The 22,585-nt window shown below is 39.9% G+C and overlaps 1 protein-coding gene across 1 annotated transcript; it reads right to left on the bottom strand.

Moving 5' to 3' along the window:
• Positions 1-8,884: 8,884 nt before the first annotated feature.
• LOC149140644 (expansin-B16-like) lies at positions 8,885-22,029 on the bottom strand. Its single transcript, XM_089451029.1, has 7 exons — positions 21,907-22,029; positions 20,597-20,696; positions 10,029-10,202; positions 9,683-9,795; positions 9,412-9,608; positions 9,163-9,292; positions 8,885-9,079 (listed from the first exon to the last, which is right to left on the bottom strand). The coding sequence occupies exons 1-7, from the start codon at positions 22,027-22,029 to the stop codon at positions 8,885-8,887; spliced, it is 1,032 nt and encodes a 343-aa protein (XP_089307155.1).
• Positions 22,030-22,585: the final 556 nt, after the last annotated feature.

Here is a 22,585-nt window from a genome sequence, read left to right as displayed (position 1 = left end):
TTCCATATTGACTTGATATTTATTTTTCCCATGTCATTCCTTTTCCCATGGTTCCTCCTCAACTTTGCTCTTAGTTTTCTGGCCAACCTTTGAAGGAGTGCTAGGGTTTTCTTTACTAGCTAGATCTCGCACATCACTAGGATTTTTGTCTTCCTACATTAAGGTATCACAGAAATTATGGTTTTTAGGAGCCTGGCGAGGATATTGTTGGCCTACACCCGACGTATTTTGTGTATTGCGCTTCTTTTTTTGGACTTCCCAAAATCCATCTGAATCTTCCTGAGGTTTTGCTACAACTTTATCCTTCTAAGAATCCATAGGTTCATATTGATTATGGGGGAATTCTTTGTCCAAGTGGTCATATTCATGACATCTTCTGAAGTGAAATTGAATGTGCTCATAGTCCAATGGTTGTTTCCATACCTCATCATGGTACTCCTGCTCGATAAATTTTGTGAGGGGCTCGGTTATATTCATGTACACACAGATCTGGGTGTATGAGGTATACCTTCCTCATCTTGTTGAATCTGCAACCTTAACAAAACTTCTAATGAAGTTTCCAGTTCCTTCCAATATTTCTGGATCCCAAAGATCCACAAGGAGGGTAAATAATCTATCCTATACTGGGGCTTCCATAAATTTCACCTGATCTAGGTTATAGCATTCCTCCTAATTTCGCATGAAGAGACTACCATTGTAGTAGAAGTAGGGTTTGTTTTCAAAAACCCTCTCCTTATCTTCAAGGTTCCTAAAAATAACTATAAAGAAACTTTGAGCCCCCAAATTTAGATCTATATTCCCTTTTGGTTTCCATTTCAGTTAGATCCATTTAACGAGATCTCTTTAAAAGGGTTAAATTCCTATAAAATTTCATATCAGTGGATGATCTTTCATAAATTTTTGGTAATTCTCCAATTTATTAATGGGAAGCACAAATCGATTTTTCTTCATTCCCCTTGGAAAACATTGTCCCCAAATTATTGCTTACCATTGGGCTCCCAATACCGGGCTACCTTTTCCTCTTCCTTCAGCTTTGTTTGCGGCTCCGGCCTCTTTTTGACTGCTCATTTCTTTGACTGATATGCTTTGATAGGAGGGGATTTGTCACGCCCTATCCCGATGGTAGTATTTTAACCACACATAGGTGGGTGTGGCACCACCACACTTTTTATTTTCACCAATACTTAAGTGTATGGGCTATGCCTAATGAAACAATTAACCAATTATTTACTTCAAGTGTTATTATCATAGTGGAAATAAACTCTTCCATTAACCATTCATAAATATAAATGCAAAATGGAAATAATTAACACATCATCATAAGTGGGAGGGGAAACTCCTAGAAGTTAGGGAGGCACGACTTCAAAATTTTGTAGGCATGATTTTGTAAAATAAAGGTGTGCATGTCAAGGGTTGTTGGCAGCATCGAATTGTATAATTTTATCTACAATTGAATTACTATATATATATATATATATATATATATATATATATATATATATATATATATATATATATATATAGTAATTCAATTGTAGATAAAATTATACAATTCGATGCTGCCAACAACCCTTGACATGCACACCTTTATTTTACAAAATCATTCCTGCAAAATTCTGAAGTCATGCCTCGTGCATAGTCACCCGAACTATGGAACTACCTACAAAACCATTGTGCCTATCTTTCATCGTTCTGGTTCACCCATGCCCTCAACAATCTGATCCGCAGTCTGCCCGCAGTACCCAAAACTTCGACACACTAATGTGCCTCCTCGTGTAGCCCTGAACATCCCCATTCACTCTATCGCAACTCTTCTCGAAACACTGCTCACTTGGAGTTTTCACAACCAGGGTCACTACCCGCACCTACCTTTCGGCATGCAGCTTCGTGTCTCTCTACCTACAGTGCGTCGTAGCGTCTCGAGTCACTTGACTATTCGGTGCCCAACCCTTGGCCAGTTCTACCTATTCAACACGCAGTCAAACTATTTAAATCCACACTGCCGTTGTATAACAATTTCACACTGTTGTTCTATTCACTGAAAACTCTAACTCCCACCTTGCTGACTCTGTTCTTACACCTGTACTTTGCGTGTGGCTTCAACCCTTCTTTCTCTGCAATTTTTTTATTTTCATTTACTTGTTTTCAGTTGAGTTCAATGATGGATGAATGACAACCATTCTCCTCTAATATATATGCATGCTTCCATGTGGCAACACCAAGGGTCGCGACCTTTCATGGTCGGCGCATCCCCCATGTACACATCAGCCTACCCATATATTTATGTCATCCCAACTTGTATAATTATATATCGCTAACCCATCACATGTTTATCACTGCCACTTGGGTCGGCCTAGTCACCTGCTCACCCAATCTCCATACTTCGGTTCCACACACTCTATCGCTTTCCCATGGGCACCTTTCCAGGTCATGCACCTACTCGAATGCCCAACTCAAGTCGCCCAACGTGCTCGCCTATTGCACGCTTCCATCGCACAGTTGAAAGTCCACCTCCGGGTTGTCTTTAACCGAATGCGGGTGCTTGTCAACTCGAGGCACTGGCATCCTCCACCACTCCGAAAATTTTTTCATACTAGACAACGCCATATTAGCAACCTCCATCGCTAAGACATATCCGTATATGTGGGCACCCAAATAGCTCCAACCATTACCTACTTCATATTCCAATCCTATTAAACTCTACAAGAAAATCATGTGATGGTGAGTAGTTGGGAAGCTAATCCAACCATAAAATCGCCTCCACAAGAACACATGCTCCTCACATCATCATGACTATCTTCACATCCTGCTGTCAATCGTGTGCATCTCACCCCGTGCCTTATCATAAAATATAAAGGACTCACTGCCATGAGCAAAAGACAATGAGCCTCATCCTCATGTCAGTCTAAGAAGAGGTAGGGGATGGGAAAGTTGATGGCTCTCCATCCTCCTTCTCTAGCAGCTCAATCCATCTATTCAGATCTTCCTCCTCTAATATCTTCATGTATGCTTCCCAACTCTCCTCCTGAGTCTTTTGTCTAGCATCCCCATTTCCTTCCACTGCCTCTAACATACCTGTCAAATATAGGATACTATCAGACAATGATCTAATAACCTGTGACTTCTCTATGAGTTTTGCCTCTACAGTAGGCAACCTCCCATCGAGCTCTTCATCTCGCTTTATGTCCTCCACATTCATCATTGTTAATTTACATCTAGCTATCATAATTGCCATGGTTGGTACCCCTAAAGGTTCATCATCTCATCTGCCATAAATGTACAACTTCTTCATAAGTGGAACAATCATAGCCTCATGTTGTTTCAAAAATTCCATACCCAATACTGCCTCATAGTCATCCATCTGCACAATTGTGAAGTCGATCTTTCCAGAATACTCACAAATTTTCACATCCACGTTTTCTACGATACCAATGACTTTATCTAGTGGAGAGTTCAGTGTTTTAAGATGAGCTTGGATTGGTGAGAAATTCAATCTAACTTTTCTCGCAACTTCCTCCTTGATGGAGTTATAGGTCACACCACTCTCCACCATAGTGTAACGTTCCTTGCCCAACCTTCATTCTAACATACTCCAATTTGTTCCTCTTAAGATCCCGCCTTGGGACAACCTCCATGGCCAATGCAGATCCTAAAATTTGCATCACCCCAACTATTGGTTCCTCTTTCTTCTTCCTTCCATTAGCTTTTGCTACTGCAACCACCATTAGTCTAGAAGGAAAATTGTTCATTGTGTGGTTCTCTACCCACGACCGACATTTCAAAGGCTTCTTCATCTTCGACTTGTCATTCGATATTGAATGCTCCTCCTTTGTAGTTTTCTCCTTCGGTTTATCAAACTTCATCTTTCTCTCTTTGGCCCCTTCATCATAATGTTATACCAGTCAATCAATTGCAGCAAATGCTTCTTCTGGAGTTTTGATATTTTGCCTCTTCAACTCATTGCATGCCCAAGGTTTCAATCCTATAATGAAGTTGAATACCTTGTCTTTCTCCGCCATATCAGGTAGTTCCCAGATCACACTGGAGAATTATCGTTGATATGCATGTAGAATCCCTGTTTTCATAATGTATTTAATATTCGTCCTTGCATCCCAAGTCTCATTTTGTGGGCTAAAATGAGTCTGCAAAGCCTTCATATCATCCCAAGTAGAAATGTCATCAACATCACCACTGTCAATCTGATCCAACTTCCGTCTCCACCACATCTTAGCATCCTTACTAAAGAATTGAGCAGCTACTTTGAATTTGACTTCATGATTAGGAATCCCCAAGCACTCCATGTATTGCTCCATATCCCATAATAAATTGCTAACTACTTTGGCAATCCTCATCCCATCATAAGAATTAGGTTCCTTAACATTCACATGAGAAGTCCCTCTAATCGGTCCCTGCCCAATTGCTTTCTTCAAAACATATTTCATTCTAGGCATTGTCAAGAGCTTTCTGCAACTTCAAGATTTCACCCAAACCTTGATCTCATGCAGCCCTAATGTCCTTGACTTCCTTCTATATTTGTATAAACATCCATTCACTATAATTGTATCGGTTGTTGAGGTTATCATATGTCTCTTCCAATGTCATGAACTTATCTCGAAGTTCATCATTCTCAGCTTCCAACGAAGTCATATCCGAAGAAAATTCCTCCATTCAATCCAATAACATGTCCATAAAAATTGTTCTGGCATCCTTGCTAGATTCACTTGTTACCTGAGATTCGTCTACATTGTCTGCCATTAGTTTTTCTTGTGATCTTGTCAAGACCATACACTAATCCATTCAACTTCAACCCTGCAACTTGTCCCTATCAAGCTTCTTCAACTTCAATCAAATCCCTACGAAAAGTGGGGCTCCGATACCAACTATCACAAAGTGGTAGATGTATCTCTACTTCAAATCTTCAATCAAGCTAAACTCACCCTGAATCAAGCTCTGATACCAGATGTCACACCCATATCCAGGTTGTAGTCCTTTAACCAGACATATGCCGTTGCGGCACTGCCACACCTTTTCTTTTCACTAATACTTAAGTGTACGAGCTATGCCTAACCAAACGCTTAACCAATTATCTACTTCAAGTGTTATTATCACAGTGGAAATAAACTCTTCAATTAACCATTCATCAATATAAATGCACAACAGAAATCATCAACATGTCATCATAAGTGGAAGGGGAAACTCCTAGAAGTTAGCGTCTACTTGATACCAATATATATATAAATTCTGTAATTCAATTATACATAAAATTATACAAGTCAGTGTTTCTAACAACCCTAAAAACCTTTATTTTACAAATTTGTGCCTGCACAATGCTGAAGTCGTCCCACATGCACGCTCAGCTGAACTGTTGAATTGCCTATGCCACTACCATGTGTATCATTCGTCGTTTCAGTTCACCCGTGCCCTCGACACTCCTTGTCACAGTCTGTCTGCACCACCAAACACTTTGGCACACTAGTATACCACATTGTGTAGCCTTGAACATCCCTATTCGCTCTCTCGTAACTCTGCCTGAGCCACCATTCACTCGGCACTGTCGCAACCCAGGTCACTACCGTCACTTGCCTTTCGACGTGCAGCGTCGTGTCACTCTACCCGCAGCTCGTTGTAGTGGCTCGAGTCACCCAACTGTTTGGCGCCCAACTCTTGACCAGTTATGCCTGTTCACCATGCAGTCGAACTGTTTAACTCAACCCCACCTTTGTATAACAGTTCCGCACTACTATTTGGTTCGCCAGAAACCCCAACTCCCACCTTGCCGAATTCGGTCTTGCACATAGACTCCGCCTGTAGCTTCGGCCCTTCTCGCTCTGTGATTTCTTTGATTACTCTTGCTTGTTTTCAGTTGAGGTCGATGATGAATGAATGATCATTATTCTCCTCTAATATATATGCATGCTATCATGTGGAAATACTAAGTGTCACGACCTTTCATGGTCGACCCATCCTCCATGTACACGTCGCCCTGCCCATATATGTATGTCGGCCCAACTTATATAATTATCTATTGTTGCCTTATCGCATGTGTATCATTGTCACTCGGGTTAGCCTAGCCACCCACTTGCTTGATCTCCATACTTCGGTTACGCACACTCCATCGCTCACCCACAGGCGGCTCGCCCGGGCGTGCGCCTTCCTGAACGCTCAACTAAGGTCACTCAATGCACCTGCCCATCACACGCTCCCATCGCACATATGAAAGTCCACCTCCGAGTTGCCTTTAACCGAATGTGGTCACTCGTCAACTCGAGGCCCTGACATGATCTCTCCCCTCCCGCCTTATGCGCTCATGCCCCTGTCAGAGATGTAGAAGAGGATGACGTCACAGGGTTTGCAAAGAGACGCTTGTGTGAATGATTCAAATTTTGTAGGTTAAAACCCTAGCTTTTGTAGACATCTCAACGTTTTTACTCGAACGATATCCCTTGGGTTTATAATATTAATCCTTTTTGTTTTTAATATAAATTCCTTGGGTTTATATTATTAATCCCATGGGTTTATAGGGTTTTTAATATTAATATCATAAGTTTGTAGTATTAATATCTTGAGTTTATAGTATTAATTCTTTAGGTTTATTAATCCCTTGGGTTTATAATATTACTCCATTGGGTTTTTAATATTAATTGCTTTGGTTTATTAATCATTTTGGCTTATAATATTAATCTTTTAGATTTAGAATACTAATTATCCTTTTCTTTATTAATTCCTTTGATTTCTAATATCGATAATACCTTGTGTTTATCCTACTATTTATAATAAGAACAATATTAGCATATTATTATAATTTGTTATTATAATACTAACAATAGTAGTGTTTAAATATTTGGGTTTTAGTATAGGGTTAAAATATCAAGTTTTAGTAGATGGTTAAAATATTAAATTTAATATTAGGATTTATAATACTATGGTTTAATATTAGGTTTTACAATATTGAGATTTAATATTAGGGTTTATGATATTAGTGTTTATAATATTAGATTTATTAAAATTAATATTAATAAATAATATTAATAATATTTATTTTTTAAGTTGAGTATGACTTGAGTGGGTCTAATTGTTAAAAGCTTGTGTTTCCATCTAAAAGGTCTCAGGTTCAAAACGAAAGTGAGGTGAAATATATAAACCTTAACTATGACCTTAAAATAAGATAATAATAATATTAAATTGTAATTTTAGAGTTTATAATATTAAATTTTAATATAAGTTTAAAATAATAAAATTCAAATATTAGTTTTAGAATATAATTTTAATATTAATATTACATTTAACATTAATATAAATTATATTAATAATATTTAAAACCTAATTTTAAATATTATAAAATTTAATATTTTGCAACTAAAATTATAAATCCTAATATAAAACCTAATTATGACTTGTATAATTATATAACGTATAACAAATATCATATTATAATTTATAATATTTAAAACCCAATTTTAAAATTTAATATTTTGAAACTAAAATTATGAATCCTAATATTATAAAACCTAGTTATGACTCATATAATTATATAATGTATACCAAAGATCGTATATTATTATCTGTCGGTCATAACTAAATCTAATAAGTCAAACGCAGGCAATACGCCATAGAGTTTCTTTGATCATGTAGTCCTCTGAAAATTATGACGATGATGGTTACGTGAACTAAAATGAACATGGTTTATCAAATGTCAGGAATTCCAGATTTCAATTTTTTAAAATTTTTATCTATATAATAGAAAAAGGATGGTCGTTGTGTGTAGTGAAACGAATATGGTTTATCGGATGTTAGGAAATTACTTGATGTTAAGAAATTATTTAAAAATTTTCCGCATTTATTTCTAGGGTAGAAAGCTACTAAAAGAAGCATTACAGGACGATCATTGAAAAAAAGATCATCATTATTTATCATCGTAATTTTTATCAATAATGAGAATAATGAGAAGCACTTGTGGACCAAATTGTCATCGATCAAACAAAAAATGAAAGAACAAACTTATGCGCCTTCGTTTAACCAGGAGTCAACTTGGGCCAGAACGCAAATTTCTTGTGACAGATTTTTTACGAAATTTTATTATGGGAGTGTTTTAATTGTTTTTGTGGAAATAGATTTAGTGTTATCAAAAAATTCTAGAAAAAGTTTCTAAAACGCTTCAAAATTGTGAAACTTAACAACTCTAACCTAAATTTTAATTTCCAAAATTTCCCATCAAAATTTTATCAAAATTATACTAAAATTAGGAAACTTCGACTCCTGAAACTACCCTCAAACTTTTGTGCAGACCCCATATATATAAGTGTGTAAATAGTATCATAGCGTCAGCGAATATGCAGCATCACCATGTCCATACCAAGATTCTTGTCCATATGACTGGCCAGTCAAGGTGTAGCAGTCACGGAGGTCAATGCAACAGAATTGGAGAATTTATTTACATATTTGTAAGAATGTAAAATGGAAAGGGATCTGTCACTGAGCAGTGGTAAAGTTAGAGCAGATATCTTCAAGTGAGAAGCAAAGAAAATGTCAATCTATTCTCAGGATTCAAAGTCTAAACGTTTGTATATACGAATGAAAAAAGACAATATAATTCGAGCATGAATTTTCTTTAGTAGTTAAAATTAACAGAACTAAGAAATATGAGCGTGGACGACACCGAAATATATAGTTGAAATTGAAATGCATCTCCCTAATACAACCGCAAAACTGACTTCCCTGAAGATTTTTGAGTCTGTCTCCACTCAATTTTTGGGTAATATTTAGATATTACTTAACCTTATAGAAGCGAACGCGGAGTACACCTTTTTTTGCACTTCTAGCTATGTTCACCACGGCACAAATTTTCATAAGTTATTCAGAGTATAAGCTCCGTACAATGAAACTATTAGTTATAGTTGACAAATGACCTGTACGTAGCACTGGGTTGCCAATTTTGTGGAATAACGTTGTTTGCAGTAAGCGTTTTTCCAGTTGAAAGAGATTGCAAACGAATAGAGAATGGAGCTTGTAAAGGACCGCTATTCAAACACCAATTTGCACCCCACGTCTGTTGCATTCCTTGCCATGTATCAGAGTTTGCCTGCATACATGAGCATATAAACATTAATGACAATCGAAGTAATATTTATAATAACAATCGAAGTAATATTTATAATAACAAACCTGCTTTAGATCGACTGCTCCAAGATCGCCATCCCCATCTTCGTATTCGATAAGTACAGCGAACCAGTAAGTAGTGGCACCTTCGTTGACGTGGAATGCAATATTCTTCCCCGGATACTCGCAAGGCACACTATACAATAACATCAGAAGGGAATGGTGCAGTAATCAAATAAAAATGATACAAACATCGTAAAGGAGTTTAACTCTGCAAGTCCTGTAATCTACGACCGAGTACGGGTAGATGAGTACCGTTGGAACAAAATAGAGATGACTCCAGCGTTAAGCAGATCCGAAGATTTACCAGGAGATGCCATGTCGCTGAACGCAGTACCACTGAGATCAAAGTGTATTTTGCCAGAGCCTGAGCAGATTCCACCAGGACATTCATCTGTAATAACCACCGTCACCGCGCTTTGAGAGCACAATCCATTCCCCGTGCACTTTACCTGCTTACATGAAACATACAATAAGCTAACTTTTCATCAAGAAGTCATGAAACTTTATAAATACCGAAACAGACCTGATAGCATGCTCCGCATCCTTTCCCGTCTTTGAATAGGGCAGGACTTCCAGCAGCTATTTTTGATTGGAAAGGTATCTGTTTGACCAGGCTACCATATCCACATGCCCCACCTGTTACAATGGGTTAATTTTATTTTTTCACTCGCACGTTCATATCCTTGAATGGCTCTGAAAGCTCAGGAGATAAATAATATAAAAAATAGCACAAACAAGCTTCACGTGTTTGAATATTCTGGTGCGGTTTGGTAGATTGAATACTAGAAACTTCAATATTTAAAAATTAATTTAGAAATAATATAATAAACAACTATCGGCCTAAATAAAGAACTTAACATTGCCCTTACCCTCGCTTCCGTCTCCGTTTGGACTGCCATACCATGTAGCGGTGGCTGGCTGCCAATCACCTTCTTCTTCTATTAACTTATATTGATTGAGATTGACACCAAGAGCGATTACAGAGCATATAAACATTAGGCAAGCTACCTCATAAGCGAAACAGAGCGTCATCTTCCTCATTTCTGAACCGAAGGTAGAAAGCATAAAAGCTTATACTACGCTGGGCTCAAAGCCTCTGCAATGCAATGCCCGTTAAGAAAATGGAAAAATAGGGCATATTTATAAGACCTTTAGAACTGTAGTGAGTTGGTCGGTGCAAGGTTTTCAATTTCCGTCCTGCAGAAGGCCCACCCGTCCTTTTATATTTAGGGAACACCATGTGAATACGGATGCGACGATGACTAAAATTAAAATCTTAAAAGAATAGATCGTTTTATTCGTTGGGTGTTGTCATATGAACCGTGTGTAGTAATAATCCTGAGTGCTGGGAAGTCAAAAGCTCAGCATAGATTAGGGAGATTTGAGCAGCAATTGTAATTGATGAACTTAAAGCGTGAGAGGAGGCGATGATAAGGGATGCCCCCGTTGAAATCGAGGCTACGAGAAAGGAACTGAGAGGGAAAAAATGAACAAATGTTCGTAATTTTTATGGTACAAGGCACATGGTACGTTGTTCCAGTGTCGGCTTCTTTATCTTGGCCCAGTACAGGAGTGTTAGAAATTAGAAGAATTTGGTAGATTTAGATGGCATCTTGTTTGTCTTGTATTGAAAATATAGTGTTGGAGATTTTTCTGTCAAAATCCCAAAAACAATATAAACTGGACACAGAGACAATTGTCTGTTTTCTCCAGGATCTTTAACACAGTGGAAACCAAAAAAAAAATTATTTGCAGCAGACAGAGTTTTCACACACACCAAAAATTTCTATTCATTAATAAAAGTAACTGGTGTTACAAATTTCTTCCTCTCTCACATAGGGATTCACCAAGAGACTGCTTAACAAAACATTCAAACTGTTACAGAACAAACATAAACATTTCTGCACTTCTGTGCATTCCTCTCACATTGCTATGCTACGCTGCTGCATATTACATTAACATCGCACTGCTGTGCATTACAATTCATTTACACTGCTGTGTATGTTTCCTACGCACTACTGCGTTCTTCCCTCTTTTCACGCTAACACACAAAAAAAACATTACAAATATATATATATATATATAACTACAAAAGAAACTTACTTCACATTTTCACTTACCATGCTCCGTAAAAGAAAATAATGGAAATTAAATGCTTTTACCGACTATTACTTGAGCCCATACTCCCGCTGAAATGGAATTAAAAACTTCACCAAAACTTACCAACCCACAGTAAATTCCATTTACTTTACTGACATTTACTGGTGATCAATAAATGTAACTTTTACTTCACGTCAAATTTATTTAATGCTGGCCCATACTTCACCCATTGACTTTAATTAGATCGCATCGCAAAATCCCATTTAGTCGGAACACAAAATTTGGACCACACACATATGGTGCGATCTGCGATATGCGATCGGATCGCATCGCATCATTCCGGAGGACTTAACGTACATAAATTTGAATTTGCGATCTGCGATCTGCGATGGATCGCATCGCAAATAAACTTGCAGTGGAAATTATTATTTTAACACTCCCCTTTAATTTCAACTGCTGGGTTATCAATCATACCCAGACGCTTCCTTAAAAATTCAAAGCTCTTCTGATCCAGTGGCTTGGTCAGAATATCCGCAACCTGTTCCTGAGTGCTGCAATGTTGTAAAACAATTTCTCCATTGTTCACCAATTCTCTGATGTAATGGAACCTTGTATCAATGTGTTTCGTTCGTTTGTGAAACACAGAATTCTTGGACAACGCAATAGCTGAGCTATTGTCGCAGAAAATAACTGTTGCTTTTGCCTGCTCTTGGCCTAAGCTCCTCAACATTCTTCTCATCCAAACTGCTTGACATGCTGCTGCTGTAGCTGCCACGTACTCTGCTTCTGCTGTAGACAATGGTACAATTGGCTGCTTCTTGGAAGCCCATGAAATGGCTCCTGAACCCATATGAAAAACATAACCGGAAGTGCTTTTCCGATCATCCACACTTCCAGCCCAATCGCTATCGGTGTAGCCAACTAAATCTGAACTTTTTGAAAAAGTATAGAAAATGCCAAATCTTTTTGTACCTTTGACATACCTCAGAATTCTTTTTGCTGCTTGCCAATGTGCCTCTTTTGGCCTCTCCATGAATCTGGAAATCAAACTAACAGCAAACATTATGTCAGGCCTAGTTGCAGTTAAATACATAAGGCTGCCAACTATGCTCTTATACAAGCTAGGATCAAAATCCTTGCTGCTGTCCTCTTTGCTGAGTTTTAATCCCATTACTGTGGGAGTGATTGCTGCCTTGCACTCTTGCATATTAAACCTGCTCAACACTTCATTTACATATCTTGCTTGAGAGATAAAAATTCCATTTTCATTTTGATCTACTTCTATGCCTAAGAAGTATCTCAGCAAACCCATGTCAGTCATCTCAAATTCCTCTTTCATGACTGATTTGAAGTTTTCAATGAGGTAGTCATCATTACCTGTAAAAATCACATCATCAACATACAAGACAACAATTAGAATCTTGCCATCATTTTCTTTGATGTAGACTGTGGGTTCTCCCTCACATTTGTCAAATTCATTTTCCAGTAGATAGGAATCTATTCTACTGTACCACGCTCTTGGCGCTTGCTTCAGCCCATAAAGAGCTTTCTTCAATCTGCACACTTTGTGCTCTTGGCCTTTCTTTTCATAGCCTAGAGGTTGCTCAATATAAACCTCCTCCTTTAACATTCCATTTAGGAATGCCGACTTCACATCCATTTGGTAAACTTTCTATTTGTTTTGTGCTGCTATGGACAACACTTCTCTCACGGTTTCCATTCTTGCAACCGGTGCGAAAGTTTCCTCATAATCTCTCCCATATTGCTGCTTGTATCCTTTGACAACAAGTCTTGCCTTGTGCCTTTCTATCTTGCCTTCAGCATTGCTCTTGGTCTTATAGACCCATTTGACTCCAATGACTTCTTTACCTTTTGGTAGCTCAACCAAATCACATGTCTTGTTTCTTTCTATGGCATTAATCTCCTCATCCATAGCTTCTATCCATTTCTTATCTTTAATAGCATCTTCGAAATGAATAGGATCATCAACATGGCAATACAAGGCAAATAAGGAATTCATTCCTTCATTATAAATGTCACTCAAGTTTCTGAACTTCTTACCTCGTTCACTTGGTGTGCAAGTGCTTGAAGATGCACTTGAATTTCCTCCTTGTGGTGTGCTTGGAGAAGCACTCTCATTTCTTCTCAAAGGTGTTCCTTGCTGTCCTTGTGTTGGCGCTGCTGTTTGGGGATGCATTTCAGCCACCTCTTCATCATCTTCATCATGAGACAAACAGTTTTTAACATTAACTGTTTTCTCTATGCTTCCATCCCAAGCTTCCTCCTCAATGAACTGAACATCTCTGCTCACAAAAAACTTCTTGGTGGATGGGATATACAACCTGTAAGCCTTGGATTCCTCACTGTATCCGATGAAGATACATTTCTCCCCTTTGCTGTCCAACTTCCTCCTTAGCTGATCAGGAATGTGTGCATAGGCCACACATCCAAAAAATTTCATGTGGGTGACTCCTTGCTTTCTCCCACTCCATGCTTCTTCCGGCACTTTGTTCATCACAGCTTTTGTAGGACACCTATTCAAGATATATACTGCACAGTTTACGGCTTCAGCCCAATAATCATTTGGCAAATGCTTTGCCTTCAACATGCTCCTCGCCATATCCATAATGGTCCTGTTCTTCCTTTCAGCAACTCCATTTTGCTGTGGAGTGTACCTAGCTGTAAATTGCTTATTGATTCCATTTTCTCTGCAAAAACATAAAAATTCTTTGGAGATATACTCACCTCCTCTGTCTGTTCTCAAAACTTTGATACGCAGCCCACTTTGATTTTCCACGAGTGCTTTGAAATTTCGGAATTTTTCAAACACTTCCGATTTGTTCTTCAAGAAATAAACCCAAGTCTTTCTTGTAAAATCATCTATGAATGTTAGAAAATATTGGTTGCCTGCTAAAGATTGATTTTGCATCGGTCCACATAAGTCTGAGTGGACAATTTCTAAGGGTGCTTTTGCCCTCATGCTTTTCCCACTTGGAAAACTTTCTCTGTGTTGTTTTCCCAATATGCAGCCTTCACAAAGGCTGTCCGGTTTCTCTATCAATGGTAATCCTCTTACCATTCCTTTTCTGCTCAACAAGTTAAGACCTCCAAAGTTGAGATGTCCAAATCTCAAATGCCACAACCAATTTTCATCCTTTGGCACACTTTGGAGAGCCTCTTGGGTAACTGCTGCCATTGCATCTTTGTTTTTCAATTCTGCTTTTATTCTGAGAGGGAACATTCTATTCCTTGTCATCTTCACTTCATCAATGCATCGCTTGCTGGGTGGAATATCCATGATGGTGCATACATCATTCTCAAAGAAAACATTGTAACCTTTTTGGACAAGCTGTCCAATACTCAAGAGGTTACATCTCATTCCAGGGACATAGTAGACATCTGCTATGGTTTTCCTTTCACCTTGCTTTGTAAATATTTTAACTTCTCCTTTACCCATAACAGAAATTTTGCTATCAGTCCCAAGTGTGACTTGTGACTTCACACTTTGATCTAAAGCAGAAAACAAAGCTATGTTTCCTGTCATATGGTTACTGCAATCGGAGTCTAGAAACCATATATCTTCACTATTTGTTTCAGCCATGTTACAAGCTAACAATACATTATCTTGGCTGACATTTTCTCTAGTAATATTTGCACTAGAGCTATTATTCACATCATGCTGCTTCTTTCTACATTCACTGGCATAATGTCCATATTTTTTACAATAATAACATTGGACATTGGATTTTTCATACCTTTGTCCTTGAGCATGATGTTGTCCTCCTTGTTGGCTGCTGCCTTGACCTTGGTTCTGATTTGGATTGCTGCCTCTTCCTTGAGCATTCGCTGGACTGTTCCTTCCACCTCTGTTCTGGCTTCTACCTCTTCCCCTCTTGTTTCCTCTGCCTTGACCTCTTCCTCTTCCACAGGACATCTGGGTCTTGAAGGCTTGCTCTAGAGATGAGTTTTCATTTCTACTCAACCTCTGCTCATGTGTGATCAGTGATGCATGAAGCTCATCAACTGAAAAGTTTGAGAGATCCTTTGTCTCTTCAATGGTGGTAAAAATCGCATCAAACTTTGAGGGTAAGACCCTCAATATTTTCTCTACAATCCTCCTATCTTCAAGTATCTCTCCATGAGATCTTATTTGTGTGACCAGGCCAATTACTTGAGTGAAGAATGAGTCAATATTGTCTGACTCCTTCATGCACAGGTTCTCAAAATCCTTCCTCAGCAATTGTAGTTTTGCTGTCTTCACTCTCTCCATGCCTTGATAGGCTGTCTTGAGGGTTTGCCATGCTTCATTGGATGTCTTAGCTGCTGCTAACCTTGGAAACACACTCTGGTCTACTGCTAGATACAACAACACACGGGCTTTTGAATCTTTCTTCCTATTGCTCTTCAGCAGATCTCTCTCTGCTGGAGTTAATCTATTAAACTCAGTTTCATCTGCTGGTTCTTCAAAACCATCTTCGACTATTTCCCATAAATCTTGAGAGGCAAACAGGGTTGTCATAGTTATTGACCAGTAGTCATAGTTCTTCCCATTAAACTGTGGGAGCTGGGTGTTGAACATACCCATACCAGTGCTTGTGCTAGCCATTCCTTGACTGTGTGTTTAAAACAACTGACTGCTTCTTCAGCAACACAAAAAAAACTTTGTGAAATACCTGAGTATTTTCTTGACTGAGCCTTCACTCTGCTGGAGAAGATCTACTGCTGCAACAAGCTCCTCCCTTCAGCTTCTTTGTCACCTTCAAAGAGCCTGGACTAGCTCTGATACCACTGTTGGGGATTTTTCTGTCAAAATCCCAAAAACAATATAAACTGGACACAGAGACAATTGTCTGTTTTCTCCAGGATCTTTAACACAGCGGAAACAAAAAAAAAATTATTTGCAGCAGACAAAGTTTTCACACACACCAAAAATTTCTATTCATTAATAAAAGTAACTGCTGTTACAAATTTCTTCCTCTCTCACAGAGGGATTCACCAAGAGACTGCTTAACAAAACATTCAAACTGTTACAGAACAAACATAAACATTTCTGCACTTCTGTGCATTCCTCTCACATTGCTATGCTACGTTGCTGCATATTACATTAACATCGCACTACTGTGCATTACAATTCATTTACACTGTTGTGTATGTTTCATACGCACTACTGCGTTCTTCCCTCTTTTCACGCTAACACACAAAAAAAACATTACAAATATATATATATATAACTACAAAAGAAACTTACTTCACATTTTCACTTACCATGCTCCGTAAAAGAAAATAATGGAAATTAAATGCTTTTACCCACTATTACTTGAGCCCATACTCCCGCTGAAATGAAATTAAAAACTTCACCAAAACTTACCAACCCACAGTAAATTCCATTTACTGCTTTATTGACATTTACTGGCGGTCAATAAATGTAACTTTTACTTCACGTCAAATTTATTTAATGCTGGCCCATACTTCACCCATTGACTTTAATTAGATCGCATCGCAAAATCCCATTTAGTCGGAACACAAAATTTGGACCACACACATATGGTGCGATCTGCGATATGTGATCGGATCGCATCGCATCATTCCGGAGGACTTAACGCACAGAAATTTGAATTTGCGATCTGCGATCTGCGATGGATCGCATCGCAAATAAACTTGCAGTGGAAATTATTATTTTAACATATAGCTCATAGAGATTTTCCAATGAAGGCACCATCTTGGGTTGGGTTGAAAATAGCTTATCGAGATTTTCCAAAGATGGCACCATCCACTAATATTTACTTAAAAGTCACTAATATTTACTTCAAAGGCTTGACAAGTTCACCGCACTATCACAAAACTTAATAATTTTTCCGTAAAATGTTATCAATAATAATGACGCGGTTAGCTGAATTTATATTTTGTTTGGGTGGATTGTTAAGATTTCATAATCAGGGAATATTCTTTCTCTGATATCGAAAGCCAGGATGAGATTTAATATTGCTCATCATCACTCTGCACCTTTCGATCCTTTGTTAGACTATTGTATTAGGTTCATATTGCAGCGACACATGGCGGTTGCGACTTGCATGACACTTTTTGTTTTGCCTTTGCAACGATGTAGTGTTGCATGCGAGGTCAGTGAGGATGTTGGTCAACAATAAGCAAAGAGATTTCAACACTCAAGGTTTCGAATTGATACCGTTTTGGAGTGAGTGACCATGTTGTCTCTGCCTAGAATACCAATTCGATTGAATGATTATCTATTCGGCTTGACAGACAGGCTTTTGACCCTCACTACAACAATTTCTCACATGGCTTTGATCTGTAAACTTATGCTCTTACTCAGGGTTGAGCATCTAGTTCTTGGTTGAATCATCAATTTCTGAGTTTTTACAGTAGCTTTGAAATTTTCTAGTTAGCAGTGGGCTTTTGACCCTCACTACAACAATTTCTCACATGGCTTTGATCTGTAAACTTATGCTCTCACTGAGGGTTGAGCATCTAGTTCTTGGCTGAATCATCAATTTCTGAGTTTTTACAGTAGCTTTGAAATTTTCTAGTTAGCAGTGGTTTTATCAGAGTTAAGTCACTGTTATTTTCAGTGGTTGTAGGTCTTCCAATGTGGTACGGGGATGCTTTGTTGTTTACCCTTGCCTCCAAGTTCTTCAATGTCTACATCAATGTGGAAGGTGGAAGGTAAAGTTTCATGCCCCTACACTTGCGGTAGTCTTCCAACCGCTTATAGTGAGGTGCGGCACCACCGAACGCTTTCTTTTCACCAATATTAACATTCATGGACTACGCCTAATTCACTTGTCCTTACTTAGTTTGTGTTTCGCAACCAAGTAAACTTGCATTTAACCTTTATATCAATGAACACCCACACTCACTCATTATCCACAACAATTATAAAAGACAATAACAATTGCATAGTATAAAGGGGAGGGGCAACTCCCGAACAAGTCTGCCCGACAATATATATTATAATCAATCTTTCTTCATAATACAATCATACAAGTAATGCTTGGCAAGCTCCAAGCCAATACTTAGAATATTTTACTACATAGGCAAATCAGCCTTTTACAATAACATGTGCACACCTCGCACAAAGGATGAGTGCCCACTCGGGTCACCAAGACATCCTTGTCAACTCCAACACAAATCTGCGTAGAAGACAACCCCAGGCATACCTTGCCCAACTCTTAACCGGCTCCAAGTAACAATAGAACTGCGCCTTTGAAATATGCGCATGATGTATGTGCACCTCTCTCCAACTCTGTGCACTACTTTACCCCTGAGCTTAGTGCGAGTTGTCTTGCGCTCCTCTTCGTTGCAAATGAGGTTTGAACACATACAATATATATGCTTCTTAACATGGTCCCATCGTGGGTGGTGGCACTCGAGCCAACCCCCAAAACAAGTCTATCGCACCCTTGCATCGCCCAAGTATGGTCGGCCTGCCCATGTTTACATGTCAGCCTGCGCCCCTACTTTCTCCACGCTCGTTTGGGTACAAGTTTCACCATCGCATATTTCCATAGTCATTTTCGCACTTCGTCGCCTCTTGCCCGAGCTCATGCACCTGCGCGCCCGTCGTTCACCGCGCGCCCACCTTCGCCCATTGTGCGCCCGTCGTGCCTTAGCCCACCGCGCGCCCATCGTGCGCCCGTCGCATTTGTGCGCCCAACCGTGCCCGCACCTCAGTTATCACTCGAGGACCTCACATCCTCCTCCACCTGAAGTCGTTGTCGTCCTCGACAACATACCATCCTCCAAGCATCAATATCCATGATGTGAACTCCCCTCGCATATGGAAAACATCCCTACAACATATGTAGGACTCCATCTCCACCATGTCTCATCTTAGCAACCAACTGTCACCAAGATACTCCATACCAATGTATGTCATATATCAGATGTCCATGATCATCGACCACCCTGTCACAATCTTCCCATGCTGCTCTCGACCATGGAAGGTCGACCCCTCCAACTCAAGCTACATGTCCATCGTAACAATGTGTCAAACTCCATCATGTCATCACCACCATGTGCAAAACTGCCCATGATATGTCAACAAATGCTAACACACCTCAACCATGTGCCAACATCTCATCTCAACAATATGTCATATATCGGAAGTCATCTCAATCCATGATCATCAACCACCATGTCACAATCTCCACATGCTGCTCCATCGTGGAAGGTTGGTCCCTCCATCTCAAGCTACATGCCCACTGCAACATATTGTGTCGACCTCATCATGTGTCGTCCTCATGTGAACTGCTGCCATGATACTCCAACACAATGCTAACACATCTCTGTACACTACATGTCCCCATGTTTGAACTAGTTGGGTAGCTAATCCAACCGTCACGCTCAAACCATGAGAGTGAACATCCTCATGCCACCATCAGTTGTTTCTCAAAACATCCTGCCACATCCTCAACTCGATCAAGAATCCATCTCTATATAAGTGTAAACCATGCTCAGGTCCATGAAGTAGTCTTCATCTCATTTGCAACATGCAGTCCATGATGTTTGGTGTCAATGTGCTACATGAAATCAGCCACATCTATCCCAACATCATCCATATGTGTGCCTCCTCCATATGAAGAGACCATCTCATCAAACTCCAACTCTCGGTATGCCACATCCAAGTCCATGAAGCTACCTCCATCATATCTGCAATGTGCCATCCCTCAAGTCTGCCATAGAAACAAGTATACACTTGTCTCATCTATCCATGTGCCGCCCATGATCATAGATCAATCAGCTCCAATGTCAACAGATGGTTGAGTCTCGGCTCAACCCATGCCCAAGTGTTGCCACCAAGGCATCATCATTGTTGTAACTCCATCACTCCAAAGTGTCTCATATCGATCCTCCACATCAAGTCACTCTTCCAAGCCATTCCCATACATGTACTTGAAAGTATGCACCCCATCCTGCATCAAAGTCTCTGACATCAACTCCTCAATGCATCAGATCCTCCAAGTCCACCATATATGAAGTCCCCAAAAGTCACAACAATCTCATGTCATCATGAGCTCCATGAGAGTATCCTCATCCATCCATGTTTGCAGACTGCACGATCCTGGTCCAACTTGATCAATCTCAAGCTCATCCTCCATCATGATCATGTCTGCAACATCTTCAACTATCATCACTTCCTCTTCCTTGATAGCACAATCTGCAACTTCACCTTGCCCCATTGTCCAACCACGTTGAAGAAGTTCGTCTTCAACATTCTTTTCCAAGACTTCAAGCTTCTCTCGAATCCGGGGATTCTCTTCTTTCAACCTCTTCAACCTGTATAAGGTAAGCAAGAGCTTCCCTTCGCATTCCTCCAAACCTGCCATGCCTTGTACTTCATCTTCCCCGGTTCGTACTTCGTTCGGTCCACAGACGCCCAAACCGTGTATACCTGCCCACACGCAGTCCCACTTGCCCACCTGACAAGTGCCCAAATCGTATGACCAGCACGTAGTACCGCCTGCCCAACTCTACGACACCCGGTTCCAACCTTTACCAGCTTCACCAAGTTCCCTGCAACCATGAACTGGCCCTTGTTCCACTTGTATGTAAAACTAGCTTCCTTCACCTGCAAGTACCTGCTTCCACTGTCACAAGCAACCTTGCTCAAATATCAACTGTCAAGTGTATGTACACCTGCTTCACCCAGCTTCCTGCAAGACTCCTCCAAGTCTTCAGACTAGCTCTGATACCACCTTCACTTCGGTGAAGCTGTGTAGCAGCTTACACCTTAAATACCCTAAATCAGCTGCTCTGATACCACCTATCACGCCCCTCCACCTGCGATAGTCTTCCAACCGCTTATAGCAAGGTGCGGCACCACCGAACGCTTTCTTTTCACCAATACTAACATTCATGGACTACGCCTAATTCACTTGTCCTTACTTAGTTTGTGTTTCGCAACCAAGTAAACTTGCATTTAACCTTTATACCAATGAACACCCATACTCATTCATTATCCACAACAATTATAAAAGACAATAGAATTGCACAGTATAAAGGGGAGGGGCAGCTCCCGAACAAGTCTGCCCGACAATATATATTATAATCAATCTTTCTTCATAATACAATCGTACAAGTAATGCTTGGCAAGCTCCAAGCCAATACTTAGAATATTTTACTACATAGGCAAATCAGCCTTTTACAATAACATGTGCACATCTCGCACAAAGGATGAGTGCCCACCCGGGTCACCAAGACATCCTTGTCAAGTCCAACACAAATCTGCATAGAAGACAGCCCCAGGCATACCTTGCCCAACTCTTAACCGGCTCCAAGTAACAATAGAACTGCGCCTTTGAAATATGCGCATGAGGTATGCGCACCTCTCTCCAAATCTGCGCACTACTTTACCCCTGAGCTTAGTGCGAGTTGTCTTGCTCTCCTCTTCGTTGCAAATGAGGTTTGAACACATATAATATATATGCTTCTTAACATGGTCCCATTGTGGGTGGTGGCACTCGAGCCGACCCCCAAAACAAGTCTATCGCACCCTTTCAGCACCCAAGTATGGTCGGCCTGCCCATGTTTACATGTCGGCCTGCGCCCCTACTTTCTCCACGCTCGTTTGGGTATAAGTTTCACCATCGCATATTTCCTTAGTCATTTTCGCACTTCGTCGCCTCTCACCCGAGCTCGTGCACCTGCGCGCCCGTCGTTCACCACGCGCCCGCCTTCGCCCATCATGCGCCCATCATGCCTTAGCCCACCGCACGCCCATCGTGCGCCCATCGCATTTGTGCGCCCAACCATGCCCGTGCCTCAATTAGCACCCGAGGACCTAACATAAAGGGTTGAGAATAGAATGTGGTCAATCATGTTCGTGGTAAGGGGAATTTGGGGGGCTTAACCTTTTCAATCAACTATTATGGCTAAAATTGATGCAATGGATTAATACCTTTCATTATGTTTAATTGACATAATACAAGGGAAACAGCTCAAGCTATGCAGAAGTTATCTTTGGTTAAGGCTAAAGTCTCTCTTGAGGATGTTCTTGCTCACAAGCAAGCAATACCTTTCTGTGGCTTTTGTTGGAGGCAAAGACAGGGGGAGGGGTAGAACGTACGGCCTACTCACAACCTCGACATTCAAATGGCTAGGGCTGTTGGCCTATATTTGTTATAACTACTGAAGAATGCAAAACGCAATGCTGAGGTTTTAATCCTACAACATATTCCAAACAATTTCCTTTTTGATTATAGGGCCATAGCTAACTTTGTATGTTTAAGCTGCTAACCATTATAATATGTATTCATTTGATCATTTGATAGGTGGAGGGACTTGGTGTGGATGCACTATATATTTCATA

Source organism: Pinus tabuliformis, chromosome X (assembly GCF_031772625.1).
Source record: "Pinus tabuliformis cultivar Carrire ecotype Pingquan chromosome X, CPIR1, whole genome shotgun sequence".
Classification (NCBI taxonomy): domain Eukaryota; kingdom Viridiplantae; phylum Streptophyta; class Pinopsida; order Pinales; family Pinaceae; genus Pinus; species Pinus tabuliformis.
Note: the sequence above shows the minus strand (reverse complement) of the source record. Positions and strands in the feature narration are given on the sequence as shown.